Source organism: Ambystoma mexicanum, chromosome 6p (genome assembly GCF_040938575.1).
Source record: "Ambystoma mexicanum isolate Mex_15411 chromosome 6p, UKY_AmexF1_1, whole genome shotgun sequence".
Classification (NCBI taxonomy): domain Eukaryota; kingdom Metazoa; phylum Chordata; class Amphibia; order Caudata; family Ambystomatidae; genus Ambystoma; species Ambystoma mexicanum.
In genome coordinates this window covers 908,300,419-908,321,786 of record NC_090935.1, presented here as the reverse complement: position 1 = coordinate 908,321,786, position 21,368 = coordinate 908,300,419, and the positions used below count along the sequence as shown (strand labels likewise).

At 44.4% G+C, this 21,368-nt stretch overlaps 1 protein-coding gene across 4 annotated transcripts in view; it reads left to right on the top strand.

Annotated features, from left to right (window-relative positions):
• Positions 1-21,368, top strand: part of YTHDC2 (YTH N6-methyladenosine RNA binding protein C2) — a 2,707,399-nt gene that overhangs the window by 823,121 nt on the left and 1,862,910 nt on the right. For all 4 annotated transcript variants that reach the window (XM_069625524.1, XM_069625523.1, XM_069625522.1 and 1 more), the window contains exon 8: positions 9,913-10,069. In XM_069625524.1, the coding sequence (XP_069481625.1) occupies positions 9,913-10,069 (157 nt within the window). The remainder of the gene's footprint in view (positions 1-9,912; positions 10,070-21,368) is intronic.

Here is a 21,368-nt window from a genome sequence, read left to right as displayed (position 1 = left end):
CTGCTGGGTGAGTGACAGCTAGGCTGGGCAGAGTCTACCACTGGACAAGAGAAGCTTGCTGCAGTGCTACCCGGTGAAGCCCTGCTGCAGTGCTGAAGCTCCGAATTCACCTCGACTAGAGAAGCCCTGCAAAGGACGACTTCTCCCCTTGGGTTGGTGGGACCAATCGACCCCAAGACAAACTCATCTGGAAATCCTCTCGGAGCTGGCTGTACATCCATTGCTGCTGCAGGAACCGATTGCCAGGGAGAGGAACACCAGAATCGAGTGCATCGTTTTTAAGCAGGACCCGAGCTCCAGGAAGATCTTCCAGACTCCCTCGAAGCAGGACTGAACATGCCCAAGCCACCTCAACAGAGTGCTGGACCCCAGAAGCAAGGAAAATCCAACTTGTGTCCGAGAACCGCGGTGGTGCTATTGCCGAGTAGCTGAAACCGCGACGTTCCGCCAATCTGATCTTTGCCCATTGCTGCTGCCGCCGCCGTTTGAATCATAGTGCACGAGTCCCCAGACGTCCTCCCTCTTGTCCCCACGGCTGAGGCCCAGGAAAAAAGGATCTGCAGGACATACAACAGGAACAGAAGCCGGATGGAAGCATTTCTTCAGACCTAAGGTACTGTAAACTAAGGGGTACTTACCTCTTAGCTGTATATCTTGCTTACTATCAGTTGAGACTTGCATTGGCTGCCCTTTACAGAGTTGCTTGCAGCTTTGCCCCTCACAAGCCTCCCAGCTTGCGGCCTAACAGTGATTTCTTTTTCTGCAAAACTCTCTAACATTGTGCAAGACTTTTAACTTACCTTCAGGAAGTGCCTTGCTCCCCTAGACTTTGCTCAATTGACATTAGCTGTCCTGGCTCCCTGAAGACTCTTCTAAGCTCTGACTTTGTGTTTTAACTATCCCTCCAAAAAGTCATGCATTCTTTACTTGTATAGCTGGGAAAGGGTTAACTTACATTGCATTGGGGGTTCAAAAGTACTTAACTGTTTGAGAAACTTGTTAACCATTGTTCGCTTCCCTGAACCATTTCCCTTTGACACCAAACTCAGTATTGCTCTAAATGTACCAGTGATATCAATGTCCACAGTGTCCTAGCTATTGAAGTCACCTGAGGGTGTAGGAAGTGTCTGTGTGCCATCCCAAATCAGTACTGATATACTGAAACTGAGTGTGTGTATTTTTGAAGTATATTTATACATATTTGCTCCCCTCTAAAGAAGGCTTATTCAAACTGACTGTTAAGTAAATAAATAATTATTTAAGCAAGAAACCTTGAGTGTAAGTGTTATTTGGATACCTGTCACTGTGAAACTCAATGTTGCAACCCTACAGCTCACTTTGACCCCTCTTGAGATAAGCCTGGCTGCTCAGTCACTCTACCAACTTGAGTAGTTCAGACTTATACCAAAGGTTGGGGTCACCTATTGCCAAGAGGACAAGGCTGGTGCAGTCTCCCACAGGGAAGATTGGATCCATGTGTTCAATGTTATGTCCGTCCGTAAAAACGCCTGTCAATGCGTAAAGCTCACAAAGGACAAACTTCAATGGGAAGGAAAAGTCAGAAGAGGACACTGGAGCCTGAGGAATTTGGTTCCAAGAGTCAGAGACCGGTTTGCTACGGAGAACAAAGCTGCCCCCAACTTTTCGGAAGACGCAAGAGCCACCCAAGTCAAGGCAATGACCACAAGGGATCCTTCGTGCATAAAAACAGTACGGATGAACTAGGGGCCACCGGTAAGTGGTATGATTACTTATCGCATTTAGCTCACTCCGGGTTCAAACTTGGCAGGGTTGAAGAAGGTCACCTGGTCTATGAAATCCCCTCTTTGGTTACGCTTCAAAGTGCACAGGCGGTGCAGGTGCTTATGCAGATCCGATTTTAATCTGGAGCTGGACCTCTCGTCACAAATAACCTCTCGTTACAAATACAGGACAAAGAAGGCACTGATGCAGCTGGTCTCAGGATACTTGAAGAAAGACGGGAAAGTAAAGACTGGAAAGTCGCCAGCAGTGACCGCCACTGTTTCACAGTGACGCTGGATCACCCAAGTCTCGCGGACTGATGCACGCTTCTCTCTTGCGGTAGTAGGGATGAGATTTGTCAGGAAGAGGTTTTCCACTGTGAACTAGGGTTCTTCCAAAGCTCAAGCCGAAACTCGATGTAGCAACGCTGTACCATGGGTGTCAAGGTACAAGCTGGTCAGTCCACTGGAGGGCCTAGAGACACTTCCGTGTAGGCTTGTTTGCAGGGCACCAAGTAGGCATTGAGAGTGATTGATCCCACTACTCAAAAGGGTTACAGCACATTTGCAGGTCTTCGGAGGTCGAATGCAAAGCAGGGCTCTACTGGGACAACAGAGGGCTCAGGGTGCCAAACCTTCTCTGCACGGTTCCGGGCAGTTCTTGGATCTGCTTCGCTTCTCAGGATACTTGGCTGCTATATAGGTCGATTCGGACCTAAGGGTGATCTGCGGGTCTGCACTCAGAGCCCCTCTTCATAACCTAGAAGTCCAGGGCAGGCTCGCACCAGGCTGGCCAATGAGGAGATCTGCCCACTCATGCCAGCCAACACTAGTCCAATCAGGGTCTGCTATGGCTCTCGCGTACACAGGCACATTAGCCATTCTGTCACCAGTAGGGTGGATTGGGAGCAGACAGTCCAAGCCCACTTCCTCGGTACCCACCCATGTGACATGCATTAGCCCGCGTAAAGAGTGGCTTTCGCGGAAGCATTCATGCCCAAATAAAGACTCCCCGGGTCACAAAGAGCAAGGGCAAGGCCAACGGGCAAAATGGCCATAGGAGAAGATAAAAGGCCTCATGGCACGGCCATGGCGGACACTAGCCACAGTCAGGAGCCACAAGCGGTAAACGCGGTATGGCTCAGTACGTGTTCATTAAAATGCATGAAAAAGCTTCTGCTGCCACCAGTCTACTCCTAGGCACATTATCCAGTTACTAGAAAATCCTTAAGGGATGTCTAGGGCCCGATAATGCAAGGACCACAGTGCACGGTACGGTAATGTACTTTGCACACTGAAATACAGTTGCCAAAAGTGGCAAAAAAGTCATAAGACTAAGGGGAACATTGTTTCCCAGTACTGACTGTCAGAAGGACAAGTCAGTCTCCCCATAACGATCAGTGAAAGTCCTTTGCTCTGGTGTGCTCTCCTCTCAATACAGAGAAAACTACTACAAAGTCTTCTGACCTGGTGTACTCTACTGCCAGGCCAAAATATACAACTAACTGCATGTACATCCTTGGTAAAGGTTAACTTTCAACAGATTAGCAATGCCTCTTGTTTCACGATATTAAGTTCAAGAACATCTTCAGGGAAGACAAGTACCACACTGGTGTTGTTTGTTAAACACTTATGATTGCAATGCAGGTTATGCTCCACTCCCTCTGAATGCCTTCTATCAGCCTTGCTGCCACTTCTTTCCCCCCACTTCTGCTTTGACCAAACGCTGACAGTGATTCTCTCGCTTACCACTCTTTGGCTTTGGTAATGTGGGTTTAAACCAATTACTCTTCTGAGCTTCATTATATATGGGCAATAGATTTTACCAATATTGAGACTCTCACTTACCCCTTCTTAACTTTGGCAATGGTTGTTCTCTTTCACTTGCCTTGTTATAGTTCTCTTTTGTCTTTAGCAATAGTAAATTGGTTTCTCGCCATATTGCTCCTGCCTGTTGTTGGCCTCTAATCTAACTCACATACATACAATCACACCCTTCTGGTCTGGAGATATATTCTTATTAGTCCACTTGCAGTTTTTACAGTCAGGTTTACAAAATAGCGGTTAGTCTGCTTTAATTCAGTTGGGTAGCTAAAATAAAATTTCCGTTTGAATTTCCCCTCTGCTTGTTTTACTTCTAAAGACAAGCGAACGGGTAGAGTGCTGGGGGGGTCACAGAGTGCTGGGGGGTGAACTCGCCGGCTCTGGTGTGCGTGTGTGTTCGTCTTGCTGCCTCCAGGTCCTATGTTGCTTCTTTCCTTTGCAGCCCGAAATACTCTGCTTTCTGGCTTCCTGGGGCTCACTCCAGTCAATTGAGGAGCTCTCCTGGCTCCCAATGCTCACTGGTACTCGTCTTCCACTGGAGCCTGACTTACCTTGGGGAAAATGTTCAAATGCTGCACTTTCAACTGCGCAACCTCTGCAGATCTGGTCCTCAGGGGGAAAGCCGCCAATTTCAACGCTTCCCACTGTGCTACCTCTGCATTCATGGTTTGGAACAGCAAAAACCTTCTAGAGACCGGCATCCACTTGATGCACTATGATGGTCCCAGGGTCTCTGCTCTGTTTCTGCTGCCACATGGAGGTATTACAACTACTCCACCGTCTACTACTGCTCTCCTCCTTGGCCTGCACCGGAGGGGGCCTTTTATGCCTCCCAGTCTCCCTCAGGTGTGTCGAATTACCACTGACAGGCTGCACTTTGCACTCTCGGGCCTCTGTATCCCTCTTCTTCATCCCAGTAATTTGGCAATTATTGGACTTTGTAGTCGACAAAATTAACGGTTTTGATTTTACAGTATGCCATCAAAATAGTATGGTCCTGGGGAAATTTACAAAGGAATTGTCCCATTCTTATTAATTTATTTTAAATTTGTATAAAGCGCCACACGCCCGTAGGACTCAGAGTACACAGATAAACAAGACAAGCGAAGAGAAGCCAGAGATCAGCAAGGAGAGTTGAGCAATAAGGTTGTCACATCCTTCTTGAATTTAACCAGAGAAGTGGATGATCTAAGTGGAATGGGAATACCATTCCACTCCAGGGGTGCCTGGATTTCAAAACATGCACCCCTGAATTTCTTCACTTTAAACCGGGGTTGGTATAGGACCTTTGTGTTAGAGCAAAGTACTCTAGATGAGTGTTGAAAAGAAATCCTATCCCTAAGTTATTTGGCGGGAGCAGAATTCAAACATTTGAAGGTCAAAGCAAGAATCTTGTGTTTAATTCTTGTGTGATCCGTTCTGGCCAATCCGTAAACAGCCCGATTTTGAGAGGATTGCAGACTGGCGAGGTTAGCTTGAGTAGTGCCAGCAAGCATGCTATTACAGTAGTCCAATTGAGAATTGATCAAAACAGTAGCCAGGACGTATCTGTTTTTTAACGTAAGGAAAGGTCGAATGTGATGGCGGAGCCTAATGACATAAACACAGGAAGAGCGAATGTTAGAAACATGTGGTTTCATGGACATTTCAGAGTCAAAGAAGACGCCCAGTGTTTTGACCTTGGGACTCAACGGAATCACCTCTCCCCTAAGGGTGAACTGAGAATAGCTGGGGTCGATGGACTTCAGACGAGGGCCAGAGGCAATTACAAGCAGCACAGTTTTATTGTTATTCAATGCTAGGGCATTAGGAGCCATCCAGGATTGAATTTTGCTATAGATGTGGTCAATTGTCCTAGCATCCTCATTAAAACAGCCAGTCAGGAGCCCGGTGGCACTACGCACGTTTGACTAACAGGCAGGGCTTCAACCTTACCCACAGCAACCCTGGATGACCTTGGACCCAAGAAGGAGGCGATCCATGAAGCAGCTCTCTGAGCAGTTAGCAATGCTGACCCTCCTCTCCCTGAGGAGGCGTTAATCAACAAGATTAAACGCAGCAGAGAGGTCGAGCAGGCTTAGAAGTGCTGGGTGGCCCTTTTCAACAATGTTGGAGATATTGGACTTACGGTCCAACAGTGCTGTTTCAGTGCCATGTTGCGCTCTAAAGCCAGACTGTCGTGAGGCCAGTATCTCATTAGCCTCTATAAAACTTTGCAATTGCAAGTAGGCCACTCTATCGATGATCTTTAACAAAAATTGAACATTAGTTATGGGCCGGTAGTACCATACCACAGCTGGACCTACTGTGGTCTTCTTGAACAGTGTGGTAATACAAGCCTTTTTCAAAACTGCAGGAACAGTACCCTCCTTGAAGGAGGTGTTGACCAGTTTGGTGACCCAGGGGGTGAGAACGTCAAGAGGACCCTTAAGGAGGGTTGTAGGACATGGATCACTGATACGCGTGTTAGGCTTCAGATTTAAAATAATATCCAGCACTTCTTCAGTACACTGGTGAAAATCAAAATTAGGTGCAACATCAGGTGAAGTGTTTTGAGGAGGATCTAGAAATATCCTTATGGGCGATGTGGGCCAATTGGGAAACTATTTTAGCTCTCTGGCGGGCAGTTTTATCAAGGAATTCCTCTTGAACTTATTGACACCAACTAGAGTTTTTGAGAATAGAGGGAAAGATGGCGTCCTTACATTCAAATTCCTTAAGAATTCAGAATAATTCGCTAGATGATGATTTGGCTTTCTCGACACAGGAATTGAAATTCGTAGCCTTTGCTTCAAGAATAGATTTTTGTAGTTATGGGCTGCCTTTTTATAAGTGCCCAGGGTACTGGAGCAGGATTTTTTCGCCATTCGCGTTCTGAGGCTCTTTTGACTTTTCTCAGTCCAATAATGGTATCATCAAACCAGGATTTCTTAAGGGTTTCTGTTTTTTTTTTCATCTTATTTTCTGGAGCGCGGGCATCAATGGAAGCTTTGACCAGATGAAGTGCTAAGTCAGAGGGATCATTAAACAGGGCAATAGAGCCCAAATTTGACACAAGAGCCTTAGAAAAGTCCTGAGGAACAATATCTCTGGTTTCCCTTAAATTCACTTCAATGCGGGGCTTAGTGCTAAGTTTTGGGCTAACATCCAGTCCAGTGTGTGTACGCTTCGGTGCGTTTGTTGGTCAACAAGACCTTGTGCACCCTCTCCTCAAAAGCCTTCTGCCAACTCCTCTGGCCCTATCTCCATTACCCCCTTCCTGGACAAACTCCTGGAGAAGCTGACCATCTCCCAACTTTTTCACCACACTGAATCTGTTGGTTGTCTACACGACCATCAGTCTGGCTTCTCTAATTTCGATTCCAACTCTCCTTCTGTTCTCATCCTTCTTGGCCTTTCCTCTGCCTTGGATACAGTCAATCATGTCACCCTTTATAAATTGGCTCTGTGGTACCCTTGGCATTACGGACCTGGCTCTGGACTGGTTGACCTCCTTCCTCTCTGAACGACCTTGCCAGGTTCATCTGGGCCCTTTTCTCACCTCTATCTCACTCTCTACAAGTGGTGTACCTCTGGGTTTTATTGTTTTTCGCCTTGGCTTTTCAACAGCAATCTAGTCCCTCTAGCCCATTTGATCGCTGCCTTCTCTCCTAACTTCCAGTGTTATGCAGACAACACGCAGCTCTTCTTCAAGCTGTCCTCCACCTCTCATTCCTGACTGTCTGTCTGCTGTTCAGGCATGGTGCACTGCTAATGATCATTGCCTTAATGCCATTAAGACTGAGATCCTTTTCATTGGGACCCTGGCTCCCTCATTCCCTCCTACACTCTGGCCGCCATCCATGGGCCCCCCCACTCCCTCCGTGAGCCAAAAAACATTGGTGTCATCTTTGACTCCTCTCTCTTCTCTCCTTACATCACAGACCTTGCCAAGAAGCCCTACTTTCAGCTGCACCTCTTCAGATGCATTCTCCCTTTCCTCAGATTCCCCCAGAAACTCAATGCCTCCAGAGCTCTAGTCCTTTCCAGGCTGGACTACTGTAACAGCATGTTACTCAATCTGCCTAACTCCCACCTTCGCCCCTTCAACTAATCCAGAATAGGACTGCGAGACTTATTCTTGGCCTCAAGCCCAGGGATCGCATCACTCCATCCCTCTTCACTGGCTCCCGGTTGCTGCGAGGATCAAGTTCAAGACCCTCTGCATAATCCACAAGGCTTTCTGGGGCCTGGGACCCCGCTACATCGAACTGTCTCTCCCTAATGCCTAGGGGCTAGACCCCTTCGGTCTCCTAGCTCCAACTCTCTGCAGATCAGACGCTTTTCCAAGCAGAGAGTGGGGGGGGGTAGATCTCTCTTCTCCTCAGGTGCCTCCCTCTGGAATGGCCTCCCTGTCCCACTCAGACTTGAGCTGGGTCTCCTTAAGTTCCGGAAGCTTCTCAAGACCCTCCTGTTTTCTTCCTCTTTCCCTCTCCCCTGCTAATGTCCCCCTCTACCTCTTTTGACTGGCTGCCTGGTTCTTTCAAATTCTTACAGGACACAAGGTCTTCCTTGACCAGTCTACCCCTGCACTTTGTCTCCCTAGACCTCGCCACCTCACTAAACCTGCACTTGCCTGCCCGGCTCCCTCCGCCAGTACTAGCCTGGCTGGTCTGCACCCCTCCAACCCCATCCCTCGCACTTAGCATGTGGACCTTCTCCCCTACACTCTCTGCATTCACTTGGCACTTGTCCACCTGGCCTCCCCCTGGCACTCGTATAACCGATGGGCCCTTTCGCCCTGTCCGGAACTTCCCCTCTCCATTGCACTTCATGTTACTGCAATTGCACAATCTGAATGACACAAGCCCTAGTAGGAGGATTTTTGTTTTTTTCCATCTCTGTTCTCCCCACCCATCATGTCTTGTTTCGCCTTCAAAAACCTTGGTGTATAGGCGCATTATGAATACACAGTAAATAAATATGCGGGTGATACCTGCAGGTGTTACCGGCAGTGCCGCTGGAATCGTTGCCTGAGTGGCCGGCGCTGGTAGTACCGTGTGTGGTGTTACTGGTGCCAGTCATTCCGGCGAAGGGTCTGTGCCACTCATGATATGCCGGTCCAGTAATAGTGCCAGTATACAGTGTTAACAGCACTTTATTACCAGACCGGCAAACTTGTAATTAGCCCTTTTGACTCTGTTTGTGGGCATTTTGACTAAATTGTCCAACTTCACCTATTTCACTGGAGATACATGCAACGTACATCTCATTACCATTCAACATTCTCCTCCTAATTACACAATGCAAGAGCCTGCTGTCATTTGAGGGAATGTGTGATTCTCTAACAAGCCACTGAATTTGAGTTTGATCTCACCTTTTCCTGGTGTAAATGAATACATGCAGTACGTAATGAAAAGATTACTATGATCAACTAATTTTGTTTGAATGAGAGTGATAATTGCATTTTTAGATTAGTAAAAGGTGATTTCATTAATTGCATATCCAGCCATATGTTCTGTTTTCCATAATTGCTGCTCTTAAAATTATCAAAATAATTCACATATGTAAGTAGTCTCATTGTAAACAAATGAAAAAATAATCCAGAGTGTAGTGTCAATATAGTTGAGGACTAGGAACACTGGATGGACTGTGGTTTTCTTTTCTACTATCAATCTTTTGTGCAACTACCCTCACACTCTAGAAATGATCCTGTTATAGCAGCACCAAAGCATGTTGATGTGAGAGCCCTGCACTAGAATGACCAATGCGGTATCGAATATGTTAATCAATAGGGATCCTACCCCCTCACTGGAAAATCCTTTTCAATGTTTTATGACCTTTGGCGCAAATAATGTAGTAGTGGGTGACAAATGTAAGCCATCCCACCCTTCTCATGGTCTCCCCCCCAGCAAGACCTCCAGCAAAGAGATAATCTCTTCGAATGCAAAGGCCCTGCTTGCTACTACATCACAAAATAAACAGGCACCCATGTATGAGCCACCAAATTCATGATGACATAGGGTGAGCACCTCTGTATCCAAGGCAATATTAGTCGAGTGGCCTACGGAATCCCTGAGAGCAGACACTAAAACGGATAGCTACATTTTGATACCAACTTTTTAAGTGTCTAGTCCTATGACAACAAATAATTTGTAAAAAATAAAAAATGGTCCTATTGAAAGATGGTGGTGGAGGAGAGGGGAAAATTGTGGGGGGGTTTTGTCCTTTTTGAGCACTTTCATTTATACTTTTCAATGTCACTGAAAAACGCCCTAGAATCAGGCTCTTATCCTATGAAACAAACACTTAATGTATATTTTGTTCTCATTGTTTTCGTCTTTCTCTCTTTCTTTCAATGTAATAGGATGAAGTCCATGAGAGAGATCGTTTCAGTGACTTCTTGTTAACAAAGTTGAGAGATATACTGCAAAAGCATTCTACTCTGAAATTGATTCTTTCCAGTGCTGCCTTGGATGTTAATTTGTTCCTCAGATATTTTTCAGGTTGTCCAGTCATCTATAGTAAGTATATTTTGCATTAACATGGTGGTAAAAATAAGATGATGGTTGGCTTCAATGTTTCAGTGAACGTCTTCACCTTTTACTCCCACAGTGCCATACATTTGAAATGTACAATGGCAGAAGTACAGCTGCAAGTACAGTTGTACGGCAGTCAGTGTCAATATTTGCACGGCCAAAGGTGTTTGAATTTTGTGCCAGCAAAAAAGAAGCTTGGTACTTTAAGAGGTGGAACCTGCCTTCCGGGGCGTGGAGCGCCGTCGTGGAAGTACGGCTGCAAGTACAGTCGCATGTCCGTCCCTCGCCGGAGTCACTTTCGGTGAGGAATTCATTATAATCATCAACCTTGGACTCTTATCGACGCTAGCTGTGGTGAAAGCTAAGAGCCGGTTCAGAGACCGGCATGTAGCATAAAGAACAAGGATCCAGCAAGGCAGAAAACATCTGCAAAAGAGGGGGTGAGTGGAGGCTCCTAAGCGCTTTTCTCTTTTTTTTTTCTTTTCTTACTGCCTGAGTGCAAAGTGCTCAAGAGTAAGAACGCTGATCAATGGCCCCGACTTTAAGGAGCAAAGCAGGTATTTTCAACAAGGTGATTCCTGAAAATGTACAACTTGTAACTGGCCTGATGTCTTGGGGTAGTTTACTAGGGATAGCTACTCTGAGAGATTATTCGGTTATGCCGTGTCTCCAAGACGGCTCGTTACCTTCCTTTGTTACAGGAATGCAGTTGTCCTTAAAACGGATTCCCTTGGACAAAGCCCCGGTTTTGAAAAATCCGGCCACATAAATCACAGCATATTTCACCAAAACTGCAAATCTTCCTCTTTCCAACAATGGCAATGGCCCAGTCTCAGACAAACCCCTTGTATTAAATGATATTCCTGTAATTTCTCAGAGAGGAGGGGGGGGTCCTTCCCCTATTGATTAGCTGAGCAAATCTGCAGACTCGTCCAAGCCACTGAGTGGAGACCTGGAAAGGGGGGGGACGTAGTAGGTGAACTCTAGTAAGACGCGAAGAGCGAAATTTTAATGTCAATGAAAGAAGGCTATTAATGTATGCCTTTCACTGGCGGACTGTGAAAGGTGTAATGGTTTGTTATGGTACAGCTCTTGCGCCTGTTTTATATCCAGAGTCTATAGCAGAGGATACCATAGACGTATCGTCCTCTACAGAGTCTTGTCCATCTATATGAAGACGTGTGCCCAAAGGCTTGCAATTAAGGGGCTTTAGTACCAGCCTCACCTCCTGATAATCTAGCAATAACACTGCTTATGAAATTATATGATTTGTTGAATGACAAGCTACATGTTAAAATTGCACTTTTATCTAGCTTTAATACTAAAATCCCATATATTGAGGGCTTTATTACTGGTATACAGACGCAAACTGCTTTGGTAAGCAACGAGAATAGGCTTTTCAGTTTGGACCAAGGCCGAACACAGGCTGGTATTCGCACTATTAATCTAGACGTGCCTAGTCGCCCTTGGGTGAAGGAAGGAGTCTTTTTTTTCTTCCCATGAACTAAACCAAGAAAACATTCAGGATAACGAGGTAGAAGACATGCAGATGATAAGCTTGGATCGGAACTTGGAAGGTAATGGGTCTCCAATAAGGAGGGATGAATTGGAAGACCAGGCCTGCCCATACCCTAGTGTGACTTCAAGTGTGTTAGAGGGGCCACCCGGCTGCAATCTGTGTACCCGTTATTCCAAAGTCAAGCAAAACCAAGAGGAAGGGGAAAAAGGGAAAAGGCTTAAGCAATTAAATAATCAAAAAACGAGAAAGCAGCAGCTAAAGGCATTAACAAAGGCTTGTGGAAATTCTTAAGAGATTTGACATCTCCTGTTTTGGAAAAACGGTCAGAACTTTGAGGGAAATAAAAATACTGGATAAACGAAATCTAGGGGATGATCATTTGGGAATTGAGGTGCCGGCGACAAGAATTAATGACCTATCCGATCCACGGATCCAAAGTTCCGACAAGATCGCCCATGGTCATAGAGGAACGTAATGAGTCGCAGAGAATCATTATAGAAGACTCCAAGTTAAAAAATAAGCAAAAAAAATAAGACTTCCCCCTTATATACATTAGAATAAAGAAGGAAATGCTTCAATCATAGTAATGCAAATGAGACTTTATATACACGCCCCAATGCATCCATTCAATCCATCAACCATCATCAGGATAAGTGTTTACTTTTGGAACAATTACCAGCATGCAAGTCTGTGTTAATTTTGAACAGAACAAATGTGGTGTGAATTTTTGATTCTATACCAGCTGTTTGCCTGATCCAGTCGAAACACATTACCCAGATAGAATTCTGTGATGACAACCATTTAGATAGTCTTTTTACATATACCGTTGCTTTTAATTAGATCTTTGGTTTTAGAAAATGCAACAATGCTTTTACCTAGAGGTTTTGACGTAAATGAAGTTTCAAGAGACACTTTTATAAAAGGTTTAACCCAACGCATACCTGTGTATGCAAATGAATGCAAAATTTAGTCAGTTTGGCCCAATGAAAATTACATGCTCATTAGTTAATTGTGGAAACAGTAAAGTGCAAAGTGCCCCCAGCCCAAGGGAATTGGTCAGAGGCGAGGACAATTGGTCATGGCTGGCCGGTGCTCTAGCTGGTGGAAAAAGAAAAAATGAAATAGATAAGGTCCAAATGTCCCGTGGTTTCAGATGAGCTCTTGAGGGTTTGCCCATTTGTATAAACCTTGAGAGGAGTCCCTTGTCTCTAGTGACATTTTCATGTTCCAAGAAACTTGGCTAAGAGACCTACCAGTTATGGAGGGTTATAGTACTCTATTGAATCCGGCTATAAGGGAGCGAATGGTAGACCAAAATCGGGCCTCATGATAGCCAAAATGGGGAATGCATTCCAGATACAGGACTGGAAAACTCTGAATGAATTTATTCAGGCTGTACACATTTATTGGGACCCTATGGTGTACCCGAGCCTGGGCTAATTTGTCCTGTTAAATCTATATTTGTACACGGTAGGCATATCGGATGACTCCTTCATTGATGGTGTGACTGCATTAATAGATGTCCTAGCAATCTTTTATTAATGCCAGTAATCATTTGTGGTGACCTAAATATTACTTGCAGTAAACTGGATGTTCAATTCCCACAGCAAGCTACAACCCTTGGTAATTTGCGTAGAAGGGGACAGGGCTTGGAGGATTTGGTGCAGTCTAGTGTTGTCTGTTGAATGGAGTGATTCCTGGGGACATTCTTGCTAAATCGACATGGTCTAGAATGAAGCAGCAGGCTATTTTGGACTATGTTATTTTTAGTGAGATGTAATGTCAATCAGATCTCAAAGTGGCCAATCTGTTTAAAGATTATTCTAGGTTTCAGTTGTCGGCAATGGTTATAACAGGTATTGTGACTGTCCAACGCCTACAATGTTCATATTTTCATATTGAGGTTATAAACCTTAATGCGGCAAACTGTAAATTTGACTATGTATTTGTATCCAGTACTACTTATGTTTATGTAGTGGAATTACAGGTAGCACCCTCCCTTAATAGTGATCACAAAATAATGACAATCAAATGGAACCTCCCAAATATTAAACATTGTGGTAATGTATACATGCCAAAGATGGGTGGTAGAAACGGGATTAATTGGACGGTGGAGGTAGTTGACAAGTATAGACATACTTTGACAAATTGGCTGAGAAGAAGGTCTTAACCCCTTATGGCTAGCGTGGAAGGATATATTAGTCCTGAAATGCTTCGCTAAGAAAGGGACTAATGAGTTAAAGCCAATGTACAAGCATAAACACGTCTTTGACCCCTTGATTCAAACAAAAAAGAGAGAACTTGGAGCTGCCCTGAGAGAGAGTACAACATTGAATAATAGCAAATGTAGGAAAGAGGGTAAGAAACTAAAGCTTTCATTCAGGAATTGATTGAGAGGGCATAAATCCTATATATTGATGAGGGCCATAGCCTCCAAAAATCCGGTGGCCATTTGGAAACACCTGAAAGTGCGATACCTTTTGGAAAAGCTGCCGTGATTATTCCAATCATTAAAAACAGCGACAATAACCCCCTCCACCTTACCCCCCAAACTTTAGAGAGATAGTGCTTTTAGATGCTCCAGGAAAGCTGTTTGCATCATTGATTTTGGGAAATCTGGGGGATTGGGTCATTAAAACTAAGCGGTTTGACATAAATCAGTCCTGTTTTGTCAAATGTGTGGGCACATATTGAATTACTTGGAAAAAAGGGCACTGACTAAGCGACCACCCCTTTGTTTGGCGTTTATCGACTTTGCAGTTGCCTTCGATAGTATTGAAAGATCTTTACTTTAGAGTAACTACGTAGATGGGGTTGTGTTAGGCAGAAACCTGTGCAGTTCCCTTGGGGACCACTGCAAAAGATTTAGGACTACAGGTGTTGGCAGTAAACCCACTTGGTAGCAGTCTGTACCACCCAGATTTACCTGATAGCTGTGGCTGAGCAGTCAGACTTCCCTCAAGAAGAGTTAGTATGCAAAGTATACACAATAGGCACTCAGATACAATAGCACAAGCAAACACTGACCAGAGCTTTGGTATCAAGGTATATAATTATTTATTTAAACACACACTTATTGAAACACTCTAGCACTATTATTGTAATCCACTCTAAACACAGTCACTATTATTATATATACACTCCTTATTCCTTATCAGACAAGTCTTAGTTAACACCACTTATTTCCAGACAGAGGTGAGCGCTTAACTATAGATGGCACTCCAATAAGTTAACGAACAAGGGAGGGAAAAGGGCAGAATGTAGGAAAATACACCACACTAATACTTAGGAACTCTTAAGCAAGGCAGGAAAGTCAAAAGTTACTTGTGAGCCAAAGTCCATAGGCCGGGCCCACTCTTGGAGAGAGCAGGGCACAAATGCACCCAGAATCACACAATGACAACAGGCTTAAAAAGTCTTGCAGGGAGTTCAGAAAGGTTTTAGTTAGGCTCAGAAAAGTTTAGCCAGGGTGTCCCAGGCTAACCCAGGGTCGAAAGCCGGGGGCTAAATCTACCCCGTACAGTAGGTTGCGAGGGAAGCCAGGCGGCACACGGTACCTTATGTGGAAAGGATCCTCCAGCGGGGGCAGTTGTTCCTGGCAGCGGGTGCAAGTCGCGGCGTCGTCCAGAGGAAGAGAAGATCTCGACGTGGGGGAAAGATGAAGGTCGTTGCACTGCCAGGGAAGAAACCAGCTGCGGAGTTTTCCGGTTAAAGGTACTACCCTTTGATTCGCGGTAGTGGTAAAACGTGGTATCCCGGTTGCCGGGGTGCTTGGCACAGGCAAGGCGGCCACGAGATGCTCCAGGAAGCAAAAAAGGAAGCAGACTGGTTATCCCCACCAGTCGAAGGAAGAAGACTCTCCGGGCTGGAGATCTCCTCTTTCGTTAGGAAAAGTGGTGAGACGGTTCAGCAGGGCTTCACCGGTGGTGTCGTCGTAGCAGGTCGGCTCAGCTTCTCGCTCATCGGATTCTTAGGTCCTGTGGCGACCTCTGAAGTTCCAGTCCCCAAAGCCCTGCTTTTATGCAGAAAACCCCCATTCACTCAGCCTAGCTATCACTCAAACATGCTAAGTGGTAAACCGGCCGGCTCACCACTTGGGCCAATCAGGAGGGAGTGCGACTTGAGTTGCTCAGGCAACTCAGTCCAGGGTGCCTAAATCCCCCTCCACCCCTCCTAAGTACCCCAGACAGAGTGGCACCACTTCGGAGGGCTTCTGTGGAGAAGCCCGCCAAAATAGTGGAACAAAGGGCTCAACTTGGGTTGGAGTCACAGAAGCGAACACAAACGCCATTTTAGAACCGAGTTCTGGCAAAAAATACCAACCAGAGAATTAATATTAAATAAACCGCCGGTACGTTCGAGGTTATAGGAATTAAATAATTAAAGTTGGTAGCCTCGAACAATGGGAAATCCCATAGGGATATATTCGCGGTTGAATATAAAAAGTAGTATCCACTGCCACCAGCCAAAACTCGATCAGGGGGGATGGAGACGTGCCCCCGCGACTAACAGACCCCGGGGCAATCAAATTGCCCCGGCCAGTACGTCTACAATATGATGGTTTGTACTGGTTCTGTTCAGAATTTGAGACTAGTAAAGTCAATGGTGACTTTACATGCTCTGGGAGACAGTAGTCAGTCCCAGGGTATGGAGTCTATACTGGGGGGTCACTATGACACCCCTGTGTTACTGCACTGAGGGTGCTGTGTAACACCCATCACAAAAACACATGAAGCCCTATGTAGTAAAAGACCCCATAGCCCATTAAACACATCTAGAATAAAAGAGACACACTCAAATCATGTCCAAGAGTGAGGGTAAAAGAGTCTCACTCTTGGCAGGAGAAAAAAATAAACCCCAAAAATCCAGCAAAGCTGCTGGGGGACTCCCTAGGTTAGGAAATTCAGCCTAAACAGAGAATTCTCCCTAACAGATTGTGCGGTAGGTTTAATGGATATTATTAAGTAGGGGTGTATTTTGGCCCCTGCTCTATTCAATTTGTTTGTATCAGACTTAAATGAAACCATGGAGGGCGCCAATGCATACTCTCCCAAGATATCAGAGCAGGACATTCATTGTTTTTTTTATGCTGACGATCTGGTGTTGCTTGACCAGACGCCAATCAGTTTACAAAGATCGTTGCGGGCCCTGCAGAACTATGCAAAATGCAACAAATTGGCTATAAAAACTGCAAAATCAAATGTGATGGTGATTAAGTCTCCAAGGGGTAAGAAAGCATCCTCTTATAGGTGGTGTCTCGCATCCTCCTCGTTATTGGAGGTAAACCTCTATCAGTATCTAGGATTCAACTTTATTAGTACTTGGCACGCTGAATGTAAATGGAAACAAACGCACCGATTGGTGCTTTTGCAAGACAGCCTTACCTTACCGGTAAGCCTGCACATGTTGCTGCGTGTCCCTCACGACAGTCTTCCGTTTTTTTTTCTTTTGGCCACCTTGGAAAGGGAGAAGGAACTACATTTAGTCCCTTTTCCCCTTCCATGGTGGCCATTTTCTTTGTTTACTATGGCCGGCACGGAAAGGGAAAACAAACTACGTTTCCCAGTCCACCCCTGCCATGTATTTCCCCCTTTTTTTCAGCTTACAAAATGCAACGCGTCTCGCAACCGAAATAAAACCCATTAGTACCCTGGTGTAATGGACTGGGGTACTAATGGCAAAAGGCCCCTCACCGTCGTGCCATTACCGTGTCCGGTAATGCCCTTGAGGCCTTTGTTATGGCCCTTGCTATGCTCAGGTTCCATAGTTACAGGCCCGAGCGTTCTGAGGGGCTTAATGAAGGCCCCGGGAGCATTACCTGACACGGTAATGGCCCGCCGGCTCGGGACTTATTGCCTAAATAATTAACTGAAAGAGACAAAATATATTGCCTTGCTGCATTTGAAGGTGGAATCACTAGCCTCGCAGGCACTGTTAATACAGCGGAAATATGGAACATTTTGTTTGGTACCAGTACTAGAGTTTTATAAGTTTAAAGTTGTACCCATAGTAACTTATGGTGTGGACAAATTAGTGTGTTCAACAATAATTAAATGGAACTTATTAGAGGGTCTATTTTGAAAGAAACTATTGCGCTTTCCAAAAGGCACGCTTATTCAGTTGATTAGACAGGAACTGGGACTGCTTTCATTACAGGCCATGGTCACCTGGGAGTGACTGTCCCTGTATCGAAGATGCTGCTTACCAGAGGATTCCTCCTTGTTTAGAATCGTGGCTAAGGCATGTCAGGGGGGCCAGGATAAGATTTTAGCAGCATGGAAGAATAATTTTCTTGATATCCTGGAAATTACAGATAGTAATGAAGAGGTATTTACATGAAACCCCCAAGAAGTTGAGAAGGAATTATGGTGGAGTAATTGGATCGAGACCAGGGACGTCATTTGAAGGTCACCAGGGTTCGCACCTGCGACCCCTGAGGTCTCCTGTGCTACCCCTGTGGTCTCCCTTGCTACCCCTAAAAAAAATCTTACAACATTTTTTTTATTTGTTGTTTTGTGTGGAAGCTCCTGGGCTGTGGCCAGTGCCATCTGGCTCTTGGTTTCTGGAGTGGCTGGCTTTCTTGTTCAGGTGTCTAAAAAACAGGGGTTTCCGCAAGTGTAGCAGTTTGAGCTGTGACCCTAAAAAAGAAAGAATAGGAATAAGAAATAATGTGTCTTTATGGAATTCTATACAGTAATTGCTAGACTCATTATAGGTTTATTTCAGGCACGCTTCAGGGGAGTGAGTCACTGATTTAGTCTGTTCTTAAACACCTCAAATTAACAAGGCAGACAAAAGCTTTCAAAGAGAATAAGCATCAATTTCGGATTATGTATTTTGCTTTTCGCAAGTTGCAGTTGTAGCATGTTTTTTTCTGCCGTTGTTTCTTTTAAGATCATCACAAGATATTCCATCTCGGTGTCCTCGGTCACTTGACAAAATCCTTGTGCCTAAAGGTTTGTGTACAGTGTAGAAATGTTTGACTATAGCACATAAAGTGGCCTTTGATTTCATTGTGCCACAATGAATGCTTTGTTGTAGTGCGTCTATCTTTCCTATCTCCATGGCATGCTGTTCAGGATGTTTGTATGCATTTATGAGGTAACGAGTGCCCAGAGTACGGGTTGACGTGTGAGTGCGCTGCCTTTTCCTGTGCTACTCTAAATTCTTTAATACACAGTTATGAACCCTCCCAATAGTATGTATTTTGCCAACCTCTGAAGCCTGAAAAGTAGATTCACGCAGACTTGACATGTGGCCAACTTTGCACCAGACCTGCAGATTAACTGGTCTCCTGTTAAATCTCAGTTACCAGTTTAATGGTATCCACAACAGAGTGTAATTTGCTTTCTGACTTTGAGAACATTCAGACATGTAATTGCTCATTTTACTATAGCCGGTAATATAGCTATAGCCGGTAAGAAAGCTATAGATGGTTAGAAAGCTCAGGGGCTTTAGTGCTTGCTGGTGCAATGTGTGTGTGTAATCTGCAAGTTGCAGGTTCCAATCCCGGCAAGGCCAACTCAGCCTTTCATCCTTCTGAGATTGATAAGAGTTCCAACACAGGTTGGGTGATACTGCATGTATATTTGTGCTAGATAAAGTGCTTAAGCATAAGTGCTATATAATAACACATCATTATCATTTGTGCTTGGACGCCTGCTTGCATTCACAGTAATTTGGTAATATGGGCCTATACACACTGATATGAACAATACATATGGTGATCCATTCTTGTATGAAATGTATATCACATTACAGTGACATCTTAACCATATTTTTCATAGTGTACTTAGGAACAATGCTGTGTGATGCCACTTCCTGTCTTGTCAAGGAGCTAAAGGTCGCCATCGCTTCCTGTGATGTCACCTTGGGGTAGGGTCAAATGACATCACTTCTGGTGATGTCTCCACAGGTCAAGGGTCGTGTGATGTCACTTCTGCTACCCATGGCATTTTGGTGAAATGACATCCCTCCCTGATCGAGACAATAGAGCAGTGCAACTACATTTTTTGAATTTTAAAAACGAAGTCCAACCTGTGAATCAACCTCCTGAAGTACCTAGTGATGCAGATTTTAGGAGACTATTTATGAGACTGCGTTATAATCTCCTCTCAACAAGAGATGTTTTGGATTTAAGACAGAGTTGGAGTCTCCAGCAGCGTTGCTGTAGGTTTTGTAAAAGTGTGGCTGAAAAAGAAAAAATTTAGTGGACTGCTGTGCCCTTGCGGAAAGGAGAAGCCCCTATTTCGATACATTTTTTAAACAATATAATGGATTATCTCCTGAAAGTTGGTGGGCGATGAGGTTTAGTGGTTATTAATTGCCTTTTACCCTAGCAACAATAAGATTTTTAAAGTGCTTGATTTTTATAAATAAGATGATTTTATAAATAGGAAGCATGACAGTATAGTATTTTTCATGAACTGTTGCACAATGGGTTGACCGACATATTTTATGTAACAGAAGTATTTGTATTAAATTGATTATTTTACGTAAATTGGATTGTTCATGATATTTAAGGATGAATCGTTTTTTTATGAAATTGTTATGTACTTTGATATTGTTTTTCTTTAATTGGTGTAATGGCTAAAGGTTTGCTTATGCAAGCTAACGGCTTAATATGTAATCATGGTGCCCCGACTGGGAATATGTCATCCTTTAACAGGTCATTTTTTGCAAACAGAAGAGCACTTTACCAAAATGTAGTCCTAAAATAGGATCATAAATGAGAAATACATAGGAGATCAAATGAGATCAGTGTGATGGATGAGATTTACGGTGCTTGTGATGAAAATTTATGGTGTTTGTTTTTTTCTTACACCGGAAAATCTTAAGCTTCCCTGACACAGATGTGTCCACTTAATTATGAATATGGTACCACATTCCTGAATTCTGTGGAAAACACCAAAAAGGTTTTGAATCTAGGCTTGAGTTTTTCAAATGCGTGTTTCAGGAGGAAGCCTGATTTTCTACTGCTGAATTTGTTTCTGTTGATACCATGAATGTGTAGTCTTACGGGGAATAGTAACCAGTTGCTAATCTCATCATGTATTCATATTTGACTCATAGCCATATAGATGGGTATTTCTTTTTTTTTTTTCCAAAGATTCTTTTTATTGGTATTTTGGGTACATGCTTCAAACATAGTATCAGACATTGGATGTACTAATCAGAGTTTCGTTATAAATTAACATAAGAAAAAGAAATAACAGAAAAGTATAACAGTAACAGTCCTTCGGTTGGAGGAAGGGAGGGGCTAGGGGGAACATAGGGAGACATCAGATTACACATTAAGCTTTGTTTAGGATGAAGATGCACATCTATGTGCTCGATCAAGGTTCTCTTGCGGCGGGGGTTTGTGCGAGAGCATTGGCACAGGAATCTGGCATTTCCTTCAGGCTCTTGTTCAGCAGCTGGGCCTCTTGGCTTGTATTTTCTGCCCTCAAATGGCTCTTTTAGTCCAGCTTCTTTATCCATCGAAGGGTTGGGGGTTTTCTCGCCACTCCTGGGAATTGCTGTGTATAGTCCAGGAAGGGGGCCCAGTTATGGTAGAACTTGTTCCTATTAACAAATCAGAAGGCTATGTTTTTTTCTGCCGCTACCATGTCCCAACACTTAGACCACCACATTGGGATAGCTGAGCATTCCGGGTTTGTCCATAGTCTTGCTATTGAGATCTTCACAGCCGTTAATAAGTGCGAGCACAAGTCTGCTGTACGGCAGGTTAGTGGAAATCGACCTTCACCTGTAGCTCCCAGTAGG